Here is a 15974-nt window from a genome sequence, read left to right as displayed (position 1 = left end):
ATAAGATGGAGAATGGAGAGGCACTGTGTGCTCAGGCACCGTCAAAAAAAAAGCTTCTGACACAATTGCCAAACAGAAAAACTAGTTCGGCCAATGACGATATTTTAAAAATGCCAAATATGGGCCTTGCCGATATATCCGTCGACCACTTTTAACGTATGGTTGAACTTTTTTTAACTGGAGTTCCATTTTTAACGTATGGTTGTACTTTTTTTTTTTTTTTTTAGGAAGCCGGTCATACCGTGAGACGCAAACACGAAGGTCAATCACGTCCGTCTACTCTAGTCTCTTGTGCAACAATGGAAAAGTTGCACAGTGAAATGGAAAAACATGTTTTGGGTGAATTGGTGAACTTTTTTGAACACCTACTAACTCACAACTCATAACTACCGACCAATAACAAGTCATTTGTTCGCATTGTATGTTGATTTTTCTCCATGCACTTCATGAAGACAACTCAATAGTAAGACAATAATAAGACATGTCTTGCTATTATTTCACAATACACAGCCTATAAATGAGAAAATAATTATGGTCGATTTTTTTTCCAATATCTTTTTTTTTGTTTTTTCCAAATAATTTCAACTGTTTTCAAATGTTAAAAACAGAGGTGTTATATGTGAATTATGAAACATACAAATACACAGCAAAAAAAAAAACACAAAAATTGCATGATTGACAACCAAAACACATTAAAAAATTTAGCTGATCAAGAAGCAAACAAATTAGCCTTGTAAGTGGTGTGCAAGGAAATAAATTGAATTGATGAGGCTTTTGTTTTGGTCGAGAGGAGTTTAAATGAGGTGAATCACAGGTCTGAATGAACCGTCGAGGTCATAAAATCCCCTCTCTTTTATTGCAACTGAGCACATGCACAAGCCAAATCAGGGCTTTTCTTGCTCTCTGTGCGATATGTGTTTGTTTGTGAGAGACGAGTATTGGACTGAAAATCAGGCTGGATGTGAGATTGAAATATAGGTCGGTAAATGCAATTGTTTTGATGCCGCCCTATGAAATGGGCCCTCAACAAAATGCAATTTGAATCGAACATTTGTTTCGGGGATAAACACACCGCTGTGTTTTTCATTTGTTTATAGTCTCTTGTTCTCGTTTTTCTCTCTTTTGTTTTTCTCTCTCCCAGAACGACGGTGTGGCAGAGAACAACGGGGAACAGTCTCTCGAGCGTAGCAATGCCCTGCCAGACATCTCTCTGGTAAGCCTTTCAGTTTGAGGAGAACAGGAAAGATAAAAGAGGGAGAACAGAGAAAAAGGAGAGTGTTATAGGTGTGCGATGGATGACATTGCGAGAACTGGCATTGAACACATTGAAAATTACCACGGGCAGATTTTGACCAGTGCGATGATGGCTTTTGTATGAAACTGTCAACATATAGGGGTGGGTGGTATGACCAATGTTATGTTACGGTAGAGTAATTCAAGTCATTTTGCGTGTGTATACTGTAATATCTACCGTTGAGGTCAGAATTTTTGGCATCCTTGGTAAATATAATCAAAGAAGGCTGTGAAAATAAATCTGCATTGTTTATCCTTTAAAAAAAAAAAAAATCTAACCTTCCACTGAAGTAAAATTAATCAATGTGGGGCGGATTTAAATTATGAAATAAATGTTTTTCTCTTATACACATTGGCCCTAGTTACTGGTATCCATATAAATTATTATGAGTGAAAGTTTATTCCCCTTTATATTGTGGGATTACGAATTTATTAAATGTATAATTTAGGTTCCAAAACAAACTGACACAGAGACAATGATTGAATTTAGCATTTAAGATCAGGATGGTCATTATATCCGACCCATCCTGTATTTCTGTATTGGTCAGATTACTTAAACTCTTAATAAAAGGTCAAAATGATTGTCTTTTTATATTTTTTTTATATTTTCACAGGCTTCTTTGTTCATATTTACCAAGAGTGCCAATAATTCTGACCAGGACTAAACTAAACTAACTGAACTGGGCTTTGCATGCACCAGAATGATTAATCCTTCAGTCTTAAATCCTTATTTTTACATTACTCCATGTTTGTTGTCACAGTGAAGATAACGTCCATTAAGCAGTCCTGCACATCTACTGTGCCACAGTATAGCAAAATCTCTACCGGTTGACACACACACACTTTATACTGTCATGCCGCCCAGCCCTATCTCAAACGGTTCTAAAGGCTCGGCTACTCAGACAGTTGATGGTTGCTTGAAAGAAGGAGTGAAGGAGAGAAATAAAGGAGATGACACTGCTCGCTGTGAGAGAGATGGCTGAGGAAGATTAGGGTCTTTCTCAGAGAGTTTGCTGTTGATAAACTGATGAAGCGCCAGCACAGCTCGATCAGGTGCAGACGGCAACAACTCTGAAGCGTGTGAAAGTAACATTTCCAAAGAATGTTAGGCCTAGATAAAAACCACACAGACGACTCACATCTTGGTTTGATTACTTTCTGATGGCACTGACACCTCATCCATCTGGCTTCTGCTCACCCTGTTCAACCTTAGTTTGTTCATTTTCTTTCATTTTGTTTGGTTTTGTTTTGTTTTTTTGTTTCTTGCTTTGCCTCTTGGTCTGAATGAACCGATTGTTCTGAGAGAAATTGTTGTTGTCCTCAACTAAATTGCTTGTGCGTCATTGTCGTATGTTTTATGTGTGTATGAAGTATGTGAAAATGGTGCATTGTAAGATTCGATGGTTGTTATTGAATGCGGAATGCTTTCTTGATCTCGTTTGAAGTATAACCTGAAATATGTCATCACTAATGCTCTCCTCTTTCATCCTAGGATGAGGCTCATTCCACCTCTGATTCCCCTCCTTCCTTTAAACCCCCTCCTCCCCCAGGGCTTCAGCACCGTCCCAGTCGAAAATCCACACTTAGTAAACGTCACTCTTCCAGCTCCTCCCAATCGGGCTTGTACTTCACCGCCCCTTCTCGTTCCCATACCAAAGAACCCAAACACCCAAAAACTCCCAAACATCGCACTTCTCCTCCTGACACCCTCAAGATCATGAGCCAGCACCCTATCGGACCATTCCCTCGGGTCCAGTCTCCTAATAAGGGGAAGCCTGCTGTCAAGTCCTCGTCTCCGAATCCTCCGCCCGCCCCTAATGTACCTGCACCGCCTGGGCCACCTCCTCCTCCTCCACCCCCCTGCCCAGATAAACCCGCCCCTTCGTCCCCAGCATCCAATCAGCATTTTGTCATGGTGGAGGTGCACAGGCCCAACGCAGAACCTGATGTGAACGAGGTGCGGCCGCTGCCACAGGCACGAGGTGAGACTGCACAGATTTAATGCGTTGTGGGGCAGCTGGGAATATTTAACATGTCATTAACCAGCTGCCGATTTCTATTCAATTTGGTTATTTTCACTCATTTAATGGCTAAAAAGTCATTATCCACAAATAGGGATGGCAAAAACAAAAAATTTTCTTGACCGACCACCGAGCCTCATTAGCCGGTTGAAACTGGTTAACTGATTGGTTTAAAATATGCTACGCTAATAGCCATTTTGAGCCGCGCCTGCAATTTCACAACTCTGTCGCATCACTCTGCCGCTCACACACAGACACACACACACACACACACTGCCCCGGCACCACCCTTCCACTCATGTCACTTTTTTAAAATCCCCATACAGCACGAAACATGAGTCCCGCAAACGCTGCGCCAAGGAGCTTGTATGTAATCGGAGGATTAGTTTGGAAATGGTGTGGGTATAAGGTGATCACGTTGAAAATAAAGACGTTAGTCTAGCGTTAGAAGCTCATTTGAAACATTGCCGTGGCTCAATTAAGAAAATGACAGCTCCGAAGAGACGCCGCTTTAGTTTGAGGTAACATTAATGTTAGTGCTAACAATAATAAAGAAAGATGATTGTCATTATCACCTTATCTGTTATGTAGATGTTATGTATTTCCAAATCTATGCCCAGCAATTTACATCTGTGTCATTCTTTTTGGTGAAATGGTCCCACACACTATTTGCTTTGCACGCTTCATCCTGTTGTCTGCCCTGGCTCTAACCTCGAGTGTTTTAGCCTGAAGCCTTTACTTTTCGGAAATCTTGTGAGTGCGCGAACCCAAACGCTGTGACCTCGCGCCAGATTTTTTACCGACTACCGACAACATTGATCGGTTAACGTTGATACGGTCAACCATCGGTCAAACGGTCATCGGTTAACATCCCTAATCCACAATGTTAAAGGAAACAGTTCAGCCAGCAGAGGTCTGAAGTCCAGGTTCAGAAAGTAAAAGTCCTCCTCAGTATTTTGTTCCAATCACCTGGATTTGCTAATTAGCACAGTTTTTCCAGCCTGGAGATAATTAGTGAAATCAGCTGGCTGAGTTCATGGGTGGAATAAACATATGGCAGGACCTTTACTTTCTGACCCCTGGACTTTACACCTTTGTCAGGCAGATATATAAAAAAATCAATAATTGAATCACTTTCCTTGCAGAATCTGCAATGTTAAATCCCTCAAAATAAGAGGGATTGTAAAAAAAACTTGCTAGTGAGTATCTAACCTGATGAAAATATATTTATTCAGTGTTATCCACATTATATTTCATCTGCAACAACATTGTAAACTTTTATAAAGTTTATGTTTGGTCATTAACTTTTAACTGCATCATTATGCAAGACTCTCCTCATGAAAGACCCACAATTGGCAGATTAATGGCTGCTACATTTCTGTCCGAAACTGTAAGAAATTAAATTAAATTGAATGTGGAGGATGACAATATAGTTTAAATGCTGACAGAATGCATGTAACTAAGCAACAGAGCTGTCCGTAACAAAGCTGAGCAATTATGATATTTATGTACTGTAGTAGTATGTTCCAAAGCTGCTAAACCCTCAAAAATGATGTTCTTTTTCTTTACAAAAACAGAACATGCTTTTAGGGCAAATTATAAGTAGGCAAATTGGGACGCAGCAATAGTATTTGAGAAACATTAGGCCAAAAGTCCTCGAATGACATATTATAGTACTTCCACCGCAATTCTGAAGTGCGTATGGGCGATGGGCACTTTACTATCCCATAAGGGCATGGGAGAGGATTTAGGAATGGAAGTGAACCGATGCAACTGATGCTGGTAGGTCATATAACAGTAACAACATACCGGTTGCCAGATGTAGTACGTCCGAATTTCATTTATACTACCCATATTCATACTATATATCGCACTGTTTTAACGAATAGTCCCTTCTCAGACACTATGCGATTTTGGATGCTGCATAGGTGTTCTAAAATCAGCTCAAAATCTAAAACATGTTTGATATCCTCTAACAGAAGGAATCATAGCCTTAAGCTAAAAACTCGAGTCTGTGCCAATCATATACTAATAATTTTCTGTAAAATCTGTCAACTCAAATAGAACCTCCAGACTGCAAATCAGAACCAAAAATAATGGCAAAAGTGTAGTGTATTCATACATAATTTTTTTTGCAATGTTGGACTAATATGTATATATATATATATATATATATATATATATATATATATATTCCATTACGTGTTGTCATGCATTTTTTTGGACAAACAGATGGAGACTGCAGCTCGACTACACAAAACCCTGCTGTGGCTCGATTCTAACTGCATCTAAACTTGCTTATTGTCTTCTTTCAGGAGGGACGTTGTCCCAGCTCTCAGACAGCGGACAGACCCTCAGCGAGGACAGCGGTGTAGATATTGCTGAATCTGGACGTCTAAGTAAGGATAGCAGCCCACGTCCCGCCCGGACTAGAGCCCCACGGGATGGGCACGGAGGAGGAGAAACATCTGCCAAACCGGTGAGACCGAGAGAGAGAGAGAGAGAGAGAGAGAGAGAGAGAGAAAGAGAGAGAGGTGGGTGTGTGAGAGTTAATGACAGTGACAGAGGGATGGTATTAAAAGTGTGAATGAGAGTGAAAGAGTGTTGACAGAAGAGTGCAGTCACGTAAATCTGTCTCCTCCCTCTCCCTGTGCCTGAGAGTGCTTGACTTTTAACAATTAATTTTCACTTTTCTTCTTTTGGTACATACATTTTCTTTAGTTTTTATGTGTTCTTTCTTTGTTGACTCTTCCACTTCATCTCATCTCATATCACTGATCCAACATCTCTCTGAAAAACCAATCTCAGTGTGCTGAGTCAAGACGCGTCCATCTTCCTTCTGGCGGTCCTTTTGCTGTAATGCTTCTCGGCTTTTCTTATACGCATGAGCTGTGTTGTTGTTCTCATAGATCGAACTAATAGTGCCATCTGAGGACAGTGCGCTGGGGCACAAGCCACTTCCTGTGGCCTTATTTTAGGTTGTCAGACACAAAGCAATGTCTATCATCAAAGCCAAATGTGTCTTCCTATCTCTGTTCTCTTTCATTCTCTCTCCCTCTCTTTGATTTGCTACTTTCCTCTCTCTCTCTCTCTCTCTCTAGCTCTCTCCTCATTTTTCCCATCCTGTCTCTAATCTGTCTCTAAATCTACCTTGCAGCCGGGTCTGTTGGAGCCGACCTCCTCTCTAGTGAGAGTGGCAAAAAGTGCCAGCACTCTGGGCATTGCAATAGAAGGCGGGGCAAACACACGGCAGCCCCTCCCACGCATTGTTACCATACAAGTGAGTAGCCCTAACAGTGTTCTATTATATGCAGGGTTATATTATCTGAAATAATATAATTTGGGGGTCGAAAAGGTCATGAGCCCCCAGAGGGAACACACCTACAGTATAGAGCTTGCTTACGGAATGTTTACGGAATAAATGTTGACATGTGAATGTAATATGAGCTTATACTTGTTAAAATATAAAAAATCTATTATTTGTTTATTCTTTTTGCTTTGTTTGGGATTTATACTGACACCTAATGACATGGATGTTGCAGTGCAGAAATGATACTGGGGTGTAACGATACCCTCATGTTACAATTCGATACATATCACGATACTGAGCTCACGATATATAATAGACATATGATAAAAGGTTGACAAAAAATGCACTGTTGATTAAAATGCTACATTTTATATTACATTGTCGGTTTAAATGAATTGGCTTGGACTCAGGCATTATCAGGACCCACAAATATTCCCCCACTGCATTTTTATACATTATAATCAACATTATAGTTTAATGTAGTACTGACACTAAAATTCTGACAACTTTTCCTAACACAGTCATTTTTATTTTGGGGGGACTATCCACGATACGTATTGTCACTATTCACGATATGTATTGTTGTATTTTTGTACTGCGATATATTTTGGTTACATCCCTAGATGATAACGGTCACTTTTTTGTCAGCTATGTTTATAGTTGTTTTGGTTTTTTTCCATGAGAAAAAGTGTCCAATGATAGAAGGGGTTACTGGAGTAAAGTAAATTATAATCAGATGGTCATGTGATCTCAACTTGGTTGCTCCCACAAGAAGGATAAAACAGCTTTTATTTGGTTACTCATATCTGAGTGAACATGATTTGAACATCTTTTATATGCATTTGTTTAGACATAAAGCTTCTTAAAATTGGACGACACTTCAAATTGGGAAGCTTGAGGAGAGATATGTCCTCTTAATTTTTGTTTTATTGTCACCTGGTAAAATAGGAGCAAGAGCTAGGGACCAAAATATCATAGCAACTTGTTGGTGGGCGTTTTACTGGGGTTAGTAAACAATCACCCAGAAAACCCTAGAAACCACATACCAATTGAAATGTCACTTAGCAACAGAACAGCACCTTGGCAAACATCCTAGCAACATGGCAATGGCTTTTGTATGGGTAAGTGCCACACATTTTCAATACTGAATCTGCTGAATCACAATAGTACCCTGTGGTTCTTCATATTATGGGGCGGCCGCAAGGTTTTACAGTTGATTTGTACAATTTAAAAACCATAGTTTGAGACTGACAGAAACAGAATGAGTCCCAATCATGAGCTTACTTCCGTCAGTCATATAAAGGTCTATGAGTGAATTAAATGAGCACAGAAGCACAGCAGTACATTGACCTCCACTTGTAGTGTAGAGCAGAAAAGGTTGCTGTTTGACGCCATTGTGGCATCCGAGTTTTCCTGATTCTCTGTTTCTTTTACTAAAAATCTCAAGCGCCCTGTTGACTAGGCTTGTGAGAATGGGTACCGTTAGGTGTGCAATTTTAAGACTGAGTTGATGATTTGCGAAAGGCTCTCTCTGTTTCTGTGTCCACCCTAAAGAGTGAAGTGTAGTGTGTTCTGAGGAGGGGAAGGCTGAAATAACAGTTGCAACTGATTGCCTTTGATTTAGCATCAAACCAGCTCCTTCATAATAAAATATTGAGATACGAAGAGCAGGGGAACAGGAGAGACTGGGCAAATAAAGGACTATAAGAGAAATTAATGGTTTTAATTCCCCGCTGCAGGCGGTTTATCAGCATCATAATGAAAATCCAACAACAAAAGTAGCTGTGGATTAGATAATGTGGTGCTCTTTTGTTTCGATCAATATCAGGCATTGAATTAAAGAAGACGGGGTGCTGGTGAGATCTAAGTGGGTGACATTTTAGCATCCATTAGTTTACTACTTCCTGTTGCGTACGTGATGTCATGCTCTGACCCTCAAGTCCTTTTGATTAAACTCCCCCCTGTGGTGAAAATCAAGCTTTTAATGTTTTTAATGTGTCTATGTAGTGTTTTTAATGTGCAAATTCATAAGTCTTTTCTCTTTAAAAGACTCAAAAACACGGTTTGAAATCTCTGGTGTTTCTGACGTCACAAACTACCTTGTAACCAATCACCTCAATGTGTTGGGGGACTTTAGCATATCATTAACAGCGAACTAGCAGGGGAGTCTTGCTAGGTTATCTTGATTATATATTTTTTCGTTGATATTTAAAATCGTGTGAATTAAGCAATATAGCGGGTGTATGAAGTATATTACACTGTTATAATGAATTAAATGCCTTTCTCCACTAACGTTCTGTGTAAAGTGTTTCTGATGTAGAAGTCAGACTGGCGAACATGGTTTGTGTAATATTAGCAATGCATTATTAGCAGTTTGATAACAGTCAAGCAAAAGGCTGATCATATTCATCACTGTTATGTGTCCGATTTTGTAAATAGCGATACCATTGTGTAGAGTTTATCTCAGTAAGTTGACCATGACCGAGTGAATCCGAGCTGGCGGGAGTGGAGGCGGGGCTAATTAGCATATTCATACATCTGCGTTTACTAAATGAAGCAAGGGTGTAGAGTTTCATTTAAGCTATTTTAAGGTATGACGTTTTTTTTTTTCACAGGAAAAAAAAACGTTTAAATATGTATTTTTTGGTGATCAAAGATGTGTTTTAAGGGATAGAATTATTGACTACAAGGGGGCTTTAAGTGAAGTTCTACTTAATATAGACATTGCTACTTAGTAAGTGTAACAATAGTACACTTTGAGTACACAGCTAGTTTACAAGAGTGAACTTGTAGGTATGTAAAATACTTCTAGCACATTTCTTTAGGTTATGAAAGTATACTTTCATTTAACTACTAGTACTTATAGTTTACTATTTATATACATTTAGTTTTTGCACTTTAATTTGAATTTATCTAAAGGATAGCCAGTTAGGGGGTCGTATACTACTGTTCCTTATTTGGGTATTATTTTTTATACTTGTAATGTACCTTTAACTGTACTTTTAACTCTTTACACATTTAAAAACATTTTATTGCATTTTATTGTATACATGCATCCTTTTTTTTATCAACACTTGAATGACAACAGGAAAAAAAGAGTAAAAACAACTGTACAAGCCAAGTATAGCCTACTTACACTTTTAAGTAGCCTTTATCTCAATCAAAAGATTACAAAAGTACAAGTATAGGGGAAATATACTTAATTTATCATTTACAATGTAATCAAATTAAATTTAAACAACAACTTTAATTTTTTTTTTGGTAAACAAAGCTCTGCTCAATAGAAGTGCAGTTTAAATTAAAACTAAAATTGCTTGATTTTCCCCTATAAAAATCATGATTTAATAAACTATTATTATAGTGTAAAAAAGTACATTCTAGTGTCCAATACTAATATATTTATGTCATAATTCCCTCAAGTTAAACCAAACGTCTGATAATAGTTTAATCTAATGAAATGGTGAAATGTTTAATTTTTAATAGTTTTAGTTTTATTTAACAATAACAACACATATCACTTTGCAAGTCACAATAAGTGATATGTGGTTGTGCAGTGTTTTCTTATAGTTCTTGACCAGATTGCTACGTATGAACTTACAGAATGGGACGATCAGTACCCCCTAATGTTTACTAAAATGAGCAAGTTAATTTCAGAGTCGAGCAATGTCTCCTTAATGTTTAAAACTGGGTTTTCAGCAGATTATCAATCAGTTCTCCACCTGGGATCACTCAGTGATGAATGGATTTACTAGTTTAATTTTCAACTCCGCTGATTACATCCTTCTGTGATTTCCCAGTTGAAATCCATTTTTTACTTTCTCTTCAGAGAAAGAACTACAGTACCAGCCACACCAAACTGTGTGTGACTGTATACTGTATTTAGAACTGAAATAGACTGACAACCGACTCCCGCTTCTGTAAACTCTGCCAGTCTGTCACATAATGAAAGTTTCTCATTCTCTTCCCCACAGAGAGGTGGTTCGGCTCATAACTGTGGACAGCTAAAGGTGGGTCAGGTAATCCTAGAGGTGAACGGCGTGTCTCTCAGAGGAAAGGAACATCGGGAAGCTGCACGTCTCATAGCGGAGGCCTTTAAAACCAAAGAGAAGGACTACATTGACTTCTTGATCACAGAGTTCAACGTGGCTCTATAGGACCGTACGAGTCCCATGAATTGAATAAAAAGCACTGGGACACGCCTCGACATGTCTTGCCATGATTAACCCCCAGAATCCTGTAACATTTCATACACTTCGGCTCATCCTCTTCTGTGATGTTTTGAAACCAGTCACTGTTTGAAAGGCCATCCTGTGTGGACCAACCCCATGTTGACCTTTACAGCGGAAAATGCCAGGATAGAGTAAAAGTTCAGTCGGTTCTGGCCGGTTTGTTTTAGATGATTGGACCATCTTTTCAGTTGGCTTATTCCTTGAGCTTCTAATATAGTGAGATTTGGTCACCTGACCACAAGAGACTCTTCATTAGGGCTTGGATCTGCATATGAACGTGTCATGGAAATCATCGTTGTTTTTTTTAAAGTCATAGCTATTTTCTAAGAAATATGTGCAAATGGATAAAATGTGTTTATGTGTAAAGTTAATGAGGTGGACATAACTACTGATTCTAGTAAATAGTGACTATATAGAAATTTAAACTAAAGTGCTTCTCATTCCAGTTTGCTGTGAAGAGAACTGCTGGAACATCTGTTATCTGCCTTTTTTGAAATAGTCAGCCGGTTTCAATATTTTATTATTGTTTGTGCTGTTTTGGGGTTTTTTTGTGCGTCATGCAGTAATTACTAAACCATGGCAATCAGTCATTAGGACAGAAATGCTGGAGTCCTCAGAGATTGCTACTCTGTTCAAATACCTAGTGAGCTGCCTACGTAGACAGCATTTTAAGACAGCAGGCACTTCTGATGTGAAGAGAAGAGCTTGTTTTGGCCAAATTTTAAGGCAACAACACGTTCATCACAGCTCAACAATAAGGATCCCTCACTGACACTGTCCCATACCATTCAAAATATGTGGCGTCATATTTTTTTTAATGTTTTTCGAAGAAGTCTCACTAAGCCTGCATTTATTCGATCAAAGATACAGTAAAAACTGTAATATTGTGAAATATCATAATATCAATATTCTTAATTAATATATTTTAACATGTAACTTATTCCTGTGACTGTAAAGCTGAATTTTCAGTCTTCAGTGTCAAATGATCTTTCAGAAATCATTCTGATATAATGATTTACAGCTCGAGAAACATTTTTATTATTATCAATGTTAAAAACAGTTGTGCTGCTTAATATTTCATACTTCATGGATACTTCAGGACGCTTTGATGAAAGAAATTTTTTTTTTTTTTTGTCAATTCTGATCAATTTAATGCATCCTTGCTGAATAAAAGTATAATTTCTTTTAAAAAACTAAAATCTTACTGACCCCAAACTTTTGAATGGTAGGGTATATCATTATTTTTGAATGTATGGTTGTCTCAGCATTTCCTGTAAAATTTTTTCATATTTATTATAAAGAAATTATGTTCACTATAATTTTTTGTGTTCGGGCCAGTGAAAACATTACTGTTGAGCTCTGATTTATCCTTCATAGAAGGCAATCTCAGAATTCACTGAGATGTACAAAGCAGGAAAAATGTTGAACAAAGCAATAAATGTTCATTTTTTTTAAATCGAATTAATTCAGTATTGCTTAAAACATTTACTGTAGCATAGCAGCATACTAATGAAGTCAAATCGAGTCTCGCTGTGTGCTATTTGAGCTTGTGCCAGTCCATTTAAAGGGATAGTTCACCCAAAAATATGGGTAACCATACAGTTGATGGACCCCATTGACTTCCATAGTCAATGGAGAAAAAAATACAATGGAAGTCAATGGGGTCCATCAACTGTTTGGTTATCCACATTCTTCAAAATGTATTATTTTGTTTTCAGAAGAATAAAGAAAGGCATACAGGGTGAGTAAATGATGACAAACTGTTCCTTTTTGAATAAACTGTCCCTTTAGTTTCAGTAAGCATGTGTTTTATATAGGCCATTGACAGCAAGGCTGCTCACTGGGTTTTGAGAAGAGCCTTTGACAGCATGCCACCATTGTGAAGAGTCTCAGAAAGAAAAATCCTTTTAGATTTATTTAAATGGAGCGAGAAAATGAGGAGACCCTTTATCCAGTTATGAGAGGCGAAGAAGGAACTTGACATTGCAATCAGAGACAAGCAGCCATCGAAACTAATGAAAAGTTTAGATCTTCCGTTAGGGATCTGATTGATGCATTGAGAAAATGAAAAAAAAAAGATCAGACTGGGAGTGGTGGTGGTGGTGGTGACACAAAGCAACAATGTGTCAGTCATATTATATAAGGGGGAACGAGTGGGAGAGGAAATTGAGAAATGGTGTTATTGTAATGTGTGTCTGTGTAAGTGTGTCTGGCTTTGAATGCAGAGGCAGTCTCTGAAACGGTCCCACAGAGTTGAGGTGATTGTGTGTGTGTGTGTGTGTGTGTGTGTGTGTGTGTGTGTGAGTGAGAGAGAGAGAGAGAGAGAGAGAGAGAGAGAGAGAGAAAGATCTTGAAGTTTTGAAATATTGACTGCAAGCACAGCATTCCCACCTGCCCACATTCTCTAATATGGCAGCCCACCCAGATCACATAAGCCACCATTTTACTCCTCTACCAACCCACACAGTGTGTTGCTTGTTAGACTCAGACATTTGAACAGTGTATATATGGTTATATCTATATATTTTAGGTAAATTATTTGTAAAAAAAAAAAAAAAAAAAAAGGAAAGGAAAAAAAAAAAGATAATATCACCTTGAAATATTTGCTGCTCTGATTTTACTGTATCTCTTGTTTATTTTACTTATTGCCTATTGGTTTAATCTATTAAATTACTTCCCGCAGTTGGGTAAATGTGCGCATAAGTCATCTGAAAGCAGTAAAGAATTTATCCAGTGAAATGTTCTTCCGTGAAGTCTCAGTTCTGCTTTTGCACACACCTGTCTGACAGCATTAGGAATGACATGTGCTCTTTTGTCAAAGCATTGCTTCAGTGTTCATCCCACGAAGAACGTTCACGGCAAAGTCCTGAGTGCTCAAAGGTATCAGTATAAAGGAGGCATCCGAGGAGAGGGAGAGAGAGAGAGAGAGAGAGAGATTGGAGAGAGAGAGAGAGAGCAGCAGCATCTCATTCCATTGAAGCAGTTTAGCGCATATGTGGAGCTGCTGTGTTTTTTCCATAGGATGGGAACACAGATCAGAGAACAAAGCATGTCTGACCGTACTGACATTCAGATACATACAAACAAATATTCACAAGTCCCCAAACAGATTTATAGAATCAACATTTTGCAGATTTGACCTCAAAAGTTTTAAAAAAACAAAAAAATTAAATGATACTCATTTGTTTTTTTTTGTTTTTTTGGCATCTTAGCTTTTTATTTTCTGTCCATTTTCAATGAGGTTTGCTGTTTTTGTAACTTTGTGAACAAAAATTGGTTACTGTAAAAGTAAAGTTCAGTGTTATTATCAGTAACTAAGACTTGAAATCATTTAGAGTAATTGAAATAAAGCTGAAATAAAATTACTAGATGAAAAACGTATGAGCTTGAGAAAGTTAAAAAAACTAATAAAAAATGACAAAAGCACATAAAATGACTAAAATTGAAAATATTCAAATAAAAGCTAATTCAAAATAACAAATACTATAATAGTATAGAAATAATGAGAAAACAACACTTTTCAACCTTGATTTCATGCACTCTAAAAAATGCTGGGTTGTTTTAACCCAATTTTGGGTCAAATACGGACAAATCCAAACGTTGGGTTAAAAATGTCATTTGAAAAATTTAACCCTACTGTATATGGCCAGCATTTTTTAGAGTGTGATTTTCCACCAATAAACATTAAATAAAAAAAATTATCAAATAAAAAAAGAAAAGAAATACACACCAGAATTATTAACAGCATTGAAGATTTACCCTTAAATTAAAAGTTCAAATAGTTTGGAAAAAAATGTTTTTTAATAAAATTATATTAACTAGTGGTTAAAGGTTGAGCTTGATGAATACAGTCAACTCAACATATTTATAAAAATGTATGTGAGCAAGATAAACAGCTAAATATTATTTTTTTCATTCAAATGCGTTAATAATTTAAATATCTTCAGTACAATGAATGTCATTTATTGAACATGCTAAAATTATGATTTATGTTTTTAATTCTTGGATACCATTAACAAGGTCATGACCTCTGAGGTGTAGGACAGGGCAAATTACCATTTGGTGGAAATAGAGGTAATGCTTTAAAGAAGAAAAAAAGTCAAAATGAAGTGTATTTGTGGAGAGTGCCAAATGCAGGTTTAGATGACTCATCAAAACTACATTTATGACTTCATAAGTGACGTGTCTTTGCAGTCGTAAGTGAAGAAAATAAAGTTTGAGACCCTTCATCTTGCTGATATCTGCTGGTGTTGTGAATGACTTACAGCATTTGAGAGAAATTTCTGCTTCAAAATAATTCCTTCATATTTTAACTACACTATAGGAAACCTCTTTTCCACAGAACCATGTGTTTAGTCATTTTATTATTTTATTCCTTTAAAAGTTGTTTTACCTGAACAACCCACTGCCTTTGTTCCTCTGTCTGCCTGTCTCTTGTACAGTTTAAAGAAGCGACTTCACAGCCATGGTATTTATACAGAAAGTGTGTTTTATTTTCCAATAAAGATAAAATGCAGAAAAAAAGAAAGAAAAATAACCCCTTTGTCTTTCTATTCTTCATCTCCCCACAATTCCTGGTGCTTTGTGGCAGGTACAAATCTCATTAACTATAATCAGTAAAATATTGTACAATTAATTGGAACCCACTCCTCACTAAAATATGAAGTTATTTCCTAGTGTGCCTTGAAACCCATTTGATCAAACCAATTTATACACACAAACACATGATTATCTGGACTGGTTAGTCATCTGCAAACAGGAGGCATCTTGTGGTTTCTCATTCATTAGGTGTCAAAGCACAGAGAAAAACCATTAGAGGAGTACAATGCAGAAAGCCCCATTAACCATATAAGCGCATGGCTGAAAATAATTTATTGCAGGCTTCATTTTGCATATAGGTCTCTTTTTGTTTGTTTAAAATAAATTGAAAGTAAAAAGTAAAACATCAAAGTGATATTTTTTATAATTTAATAATGTATCAACAAATAAAAACACTATTATTTCCATATTATGAATAAAAATCATGTTTTTGTTTTTACTGCGGAACCAGTGGATGCTAATAATAGTATTTGGTATTTTTTGGTATATGGTATTTACTGGTGCTCCAAGAATTTTGTAACC

At 37.3% G+C, this 15974-nt stretch overlaps 1 protein-coding gene across 2 annotated transcripts in view; it reads left to right on the top strand.

Moving 5' to 3' along the window:
- Nucleotides 1–14345, top strand: part of whrna (whirlin a) — a 96239-nt gene extending 81894 nt beyond the window's left edge. The window contains exons 9-13 of one of the 2 annotated variants that reach the window (XM_089123617.1): nucleotides 1142–1213; nucleotides 2786–3275; nucleotides 5630–5793; nucleotides 6472–6594; nucleotides 10596–14345. In XM_089123617.1, the coding sequence (XP_088979743.1) occupies nucleotides 1142–1213; nucleotides 2786–3275; nucleotides 5630–5793; nucleotides 6472–6594; nucleotides 10596–10778 (1032 nt within the window). In that variant the 3' untranslated portion in view covers nucleotides 10779–14345. The remainder of the gene's footprint in view (nucleotides 1–1141; nucleotides 1214–2785; nucleotides 3276–5629; nucleotides 5794–6471; nucleotides 6595–10595) is intronic. The other variant, XM_089123618.1, reaches the window with a different exon arrangement.
- Nucleotides 14346–15974: the final 1629 nt, after the last annotated feature.

This window comes from Pimephales promelas, chromosome 19, assembly GCF_988280905.1.
Source record: "Pimephales promelas chromosome 19, fPimPro1.hap1.1, whole genome shotgun sequence".
NCBI lineage: Eukaryota > Metazoa > Chordata > Actinopteri > Cypriniformes > Leuciscidae > Pimephales > Pimephales promelas.
This window is presented reverse-complemented; position numbering and strand designations above follow the sequence as displayed.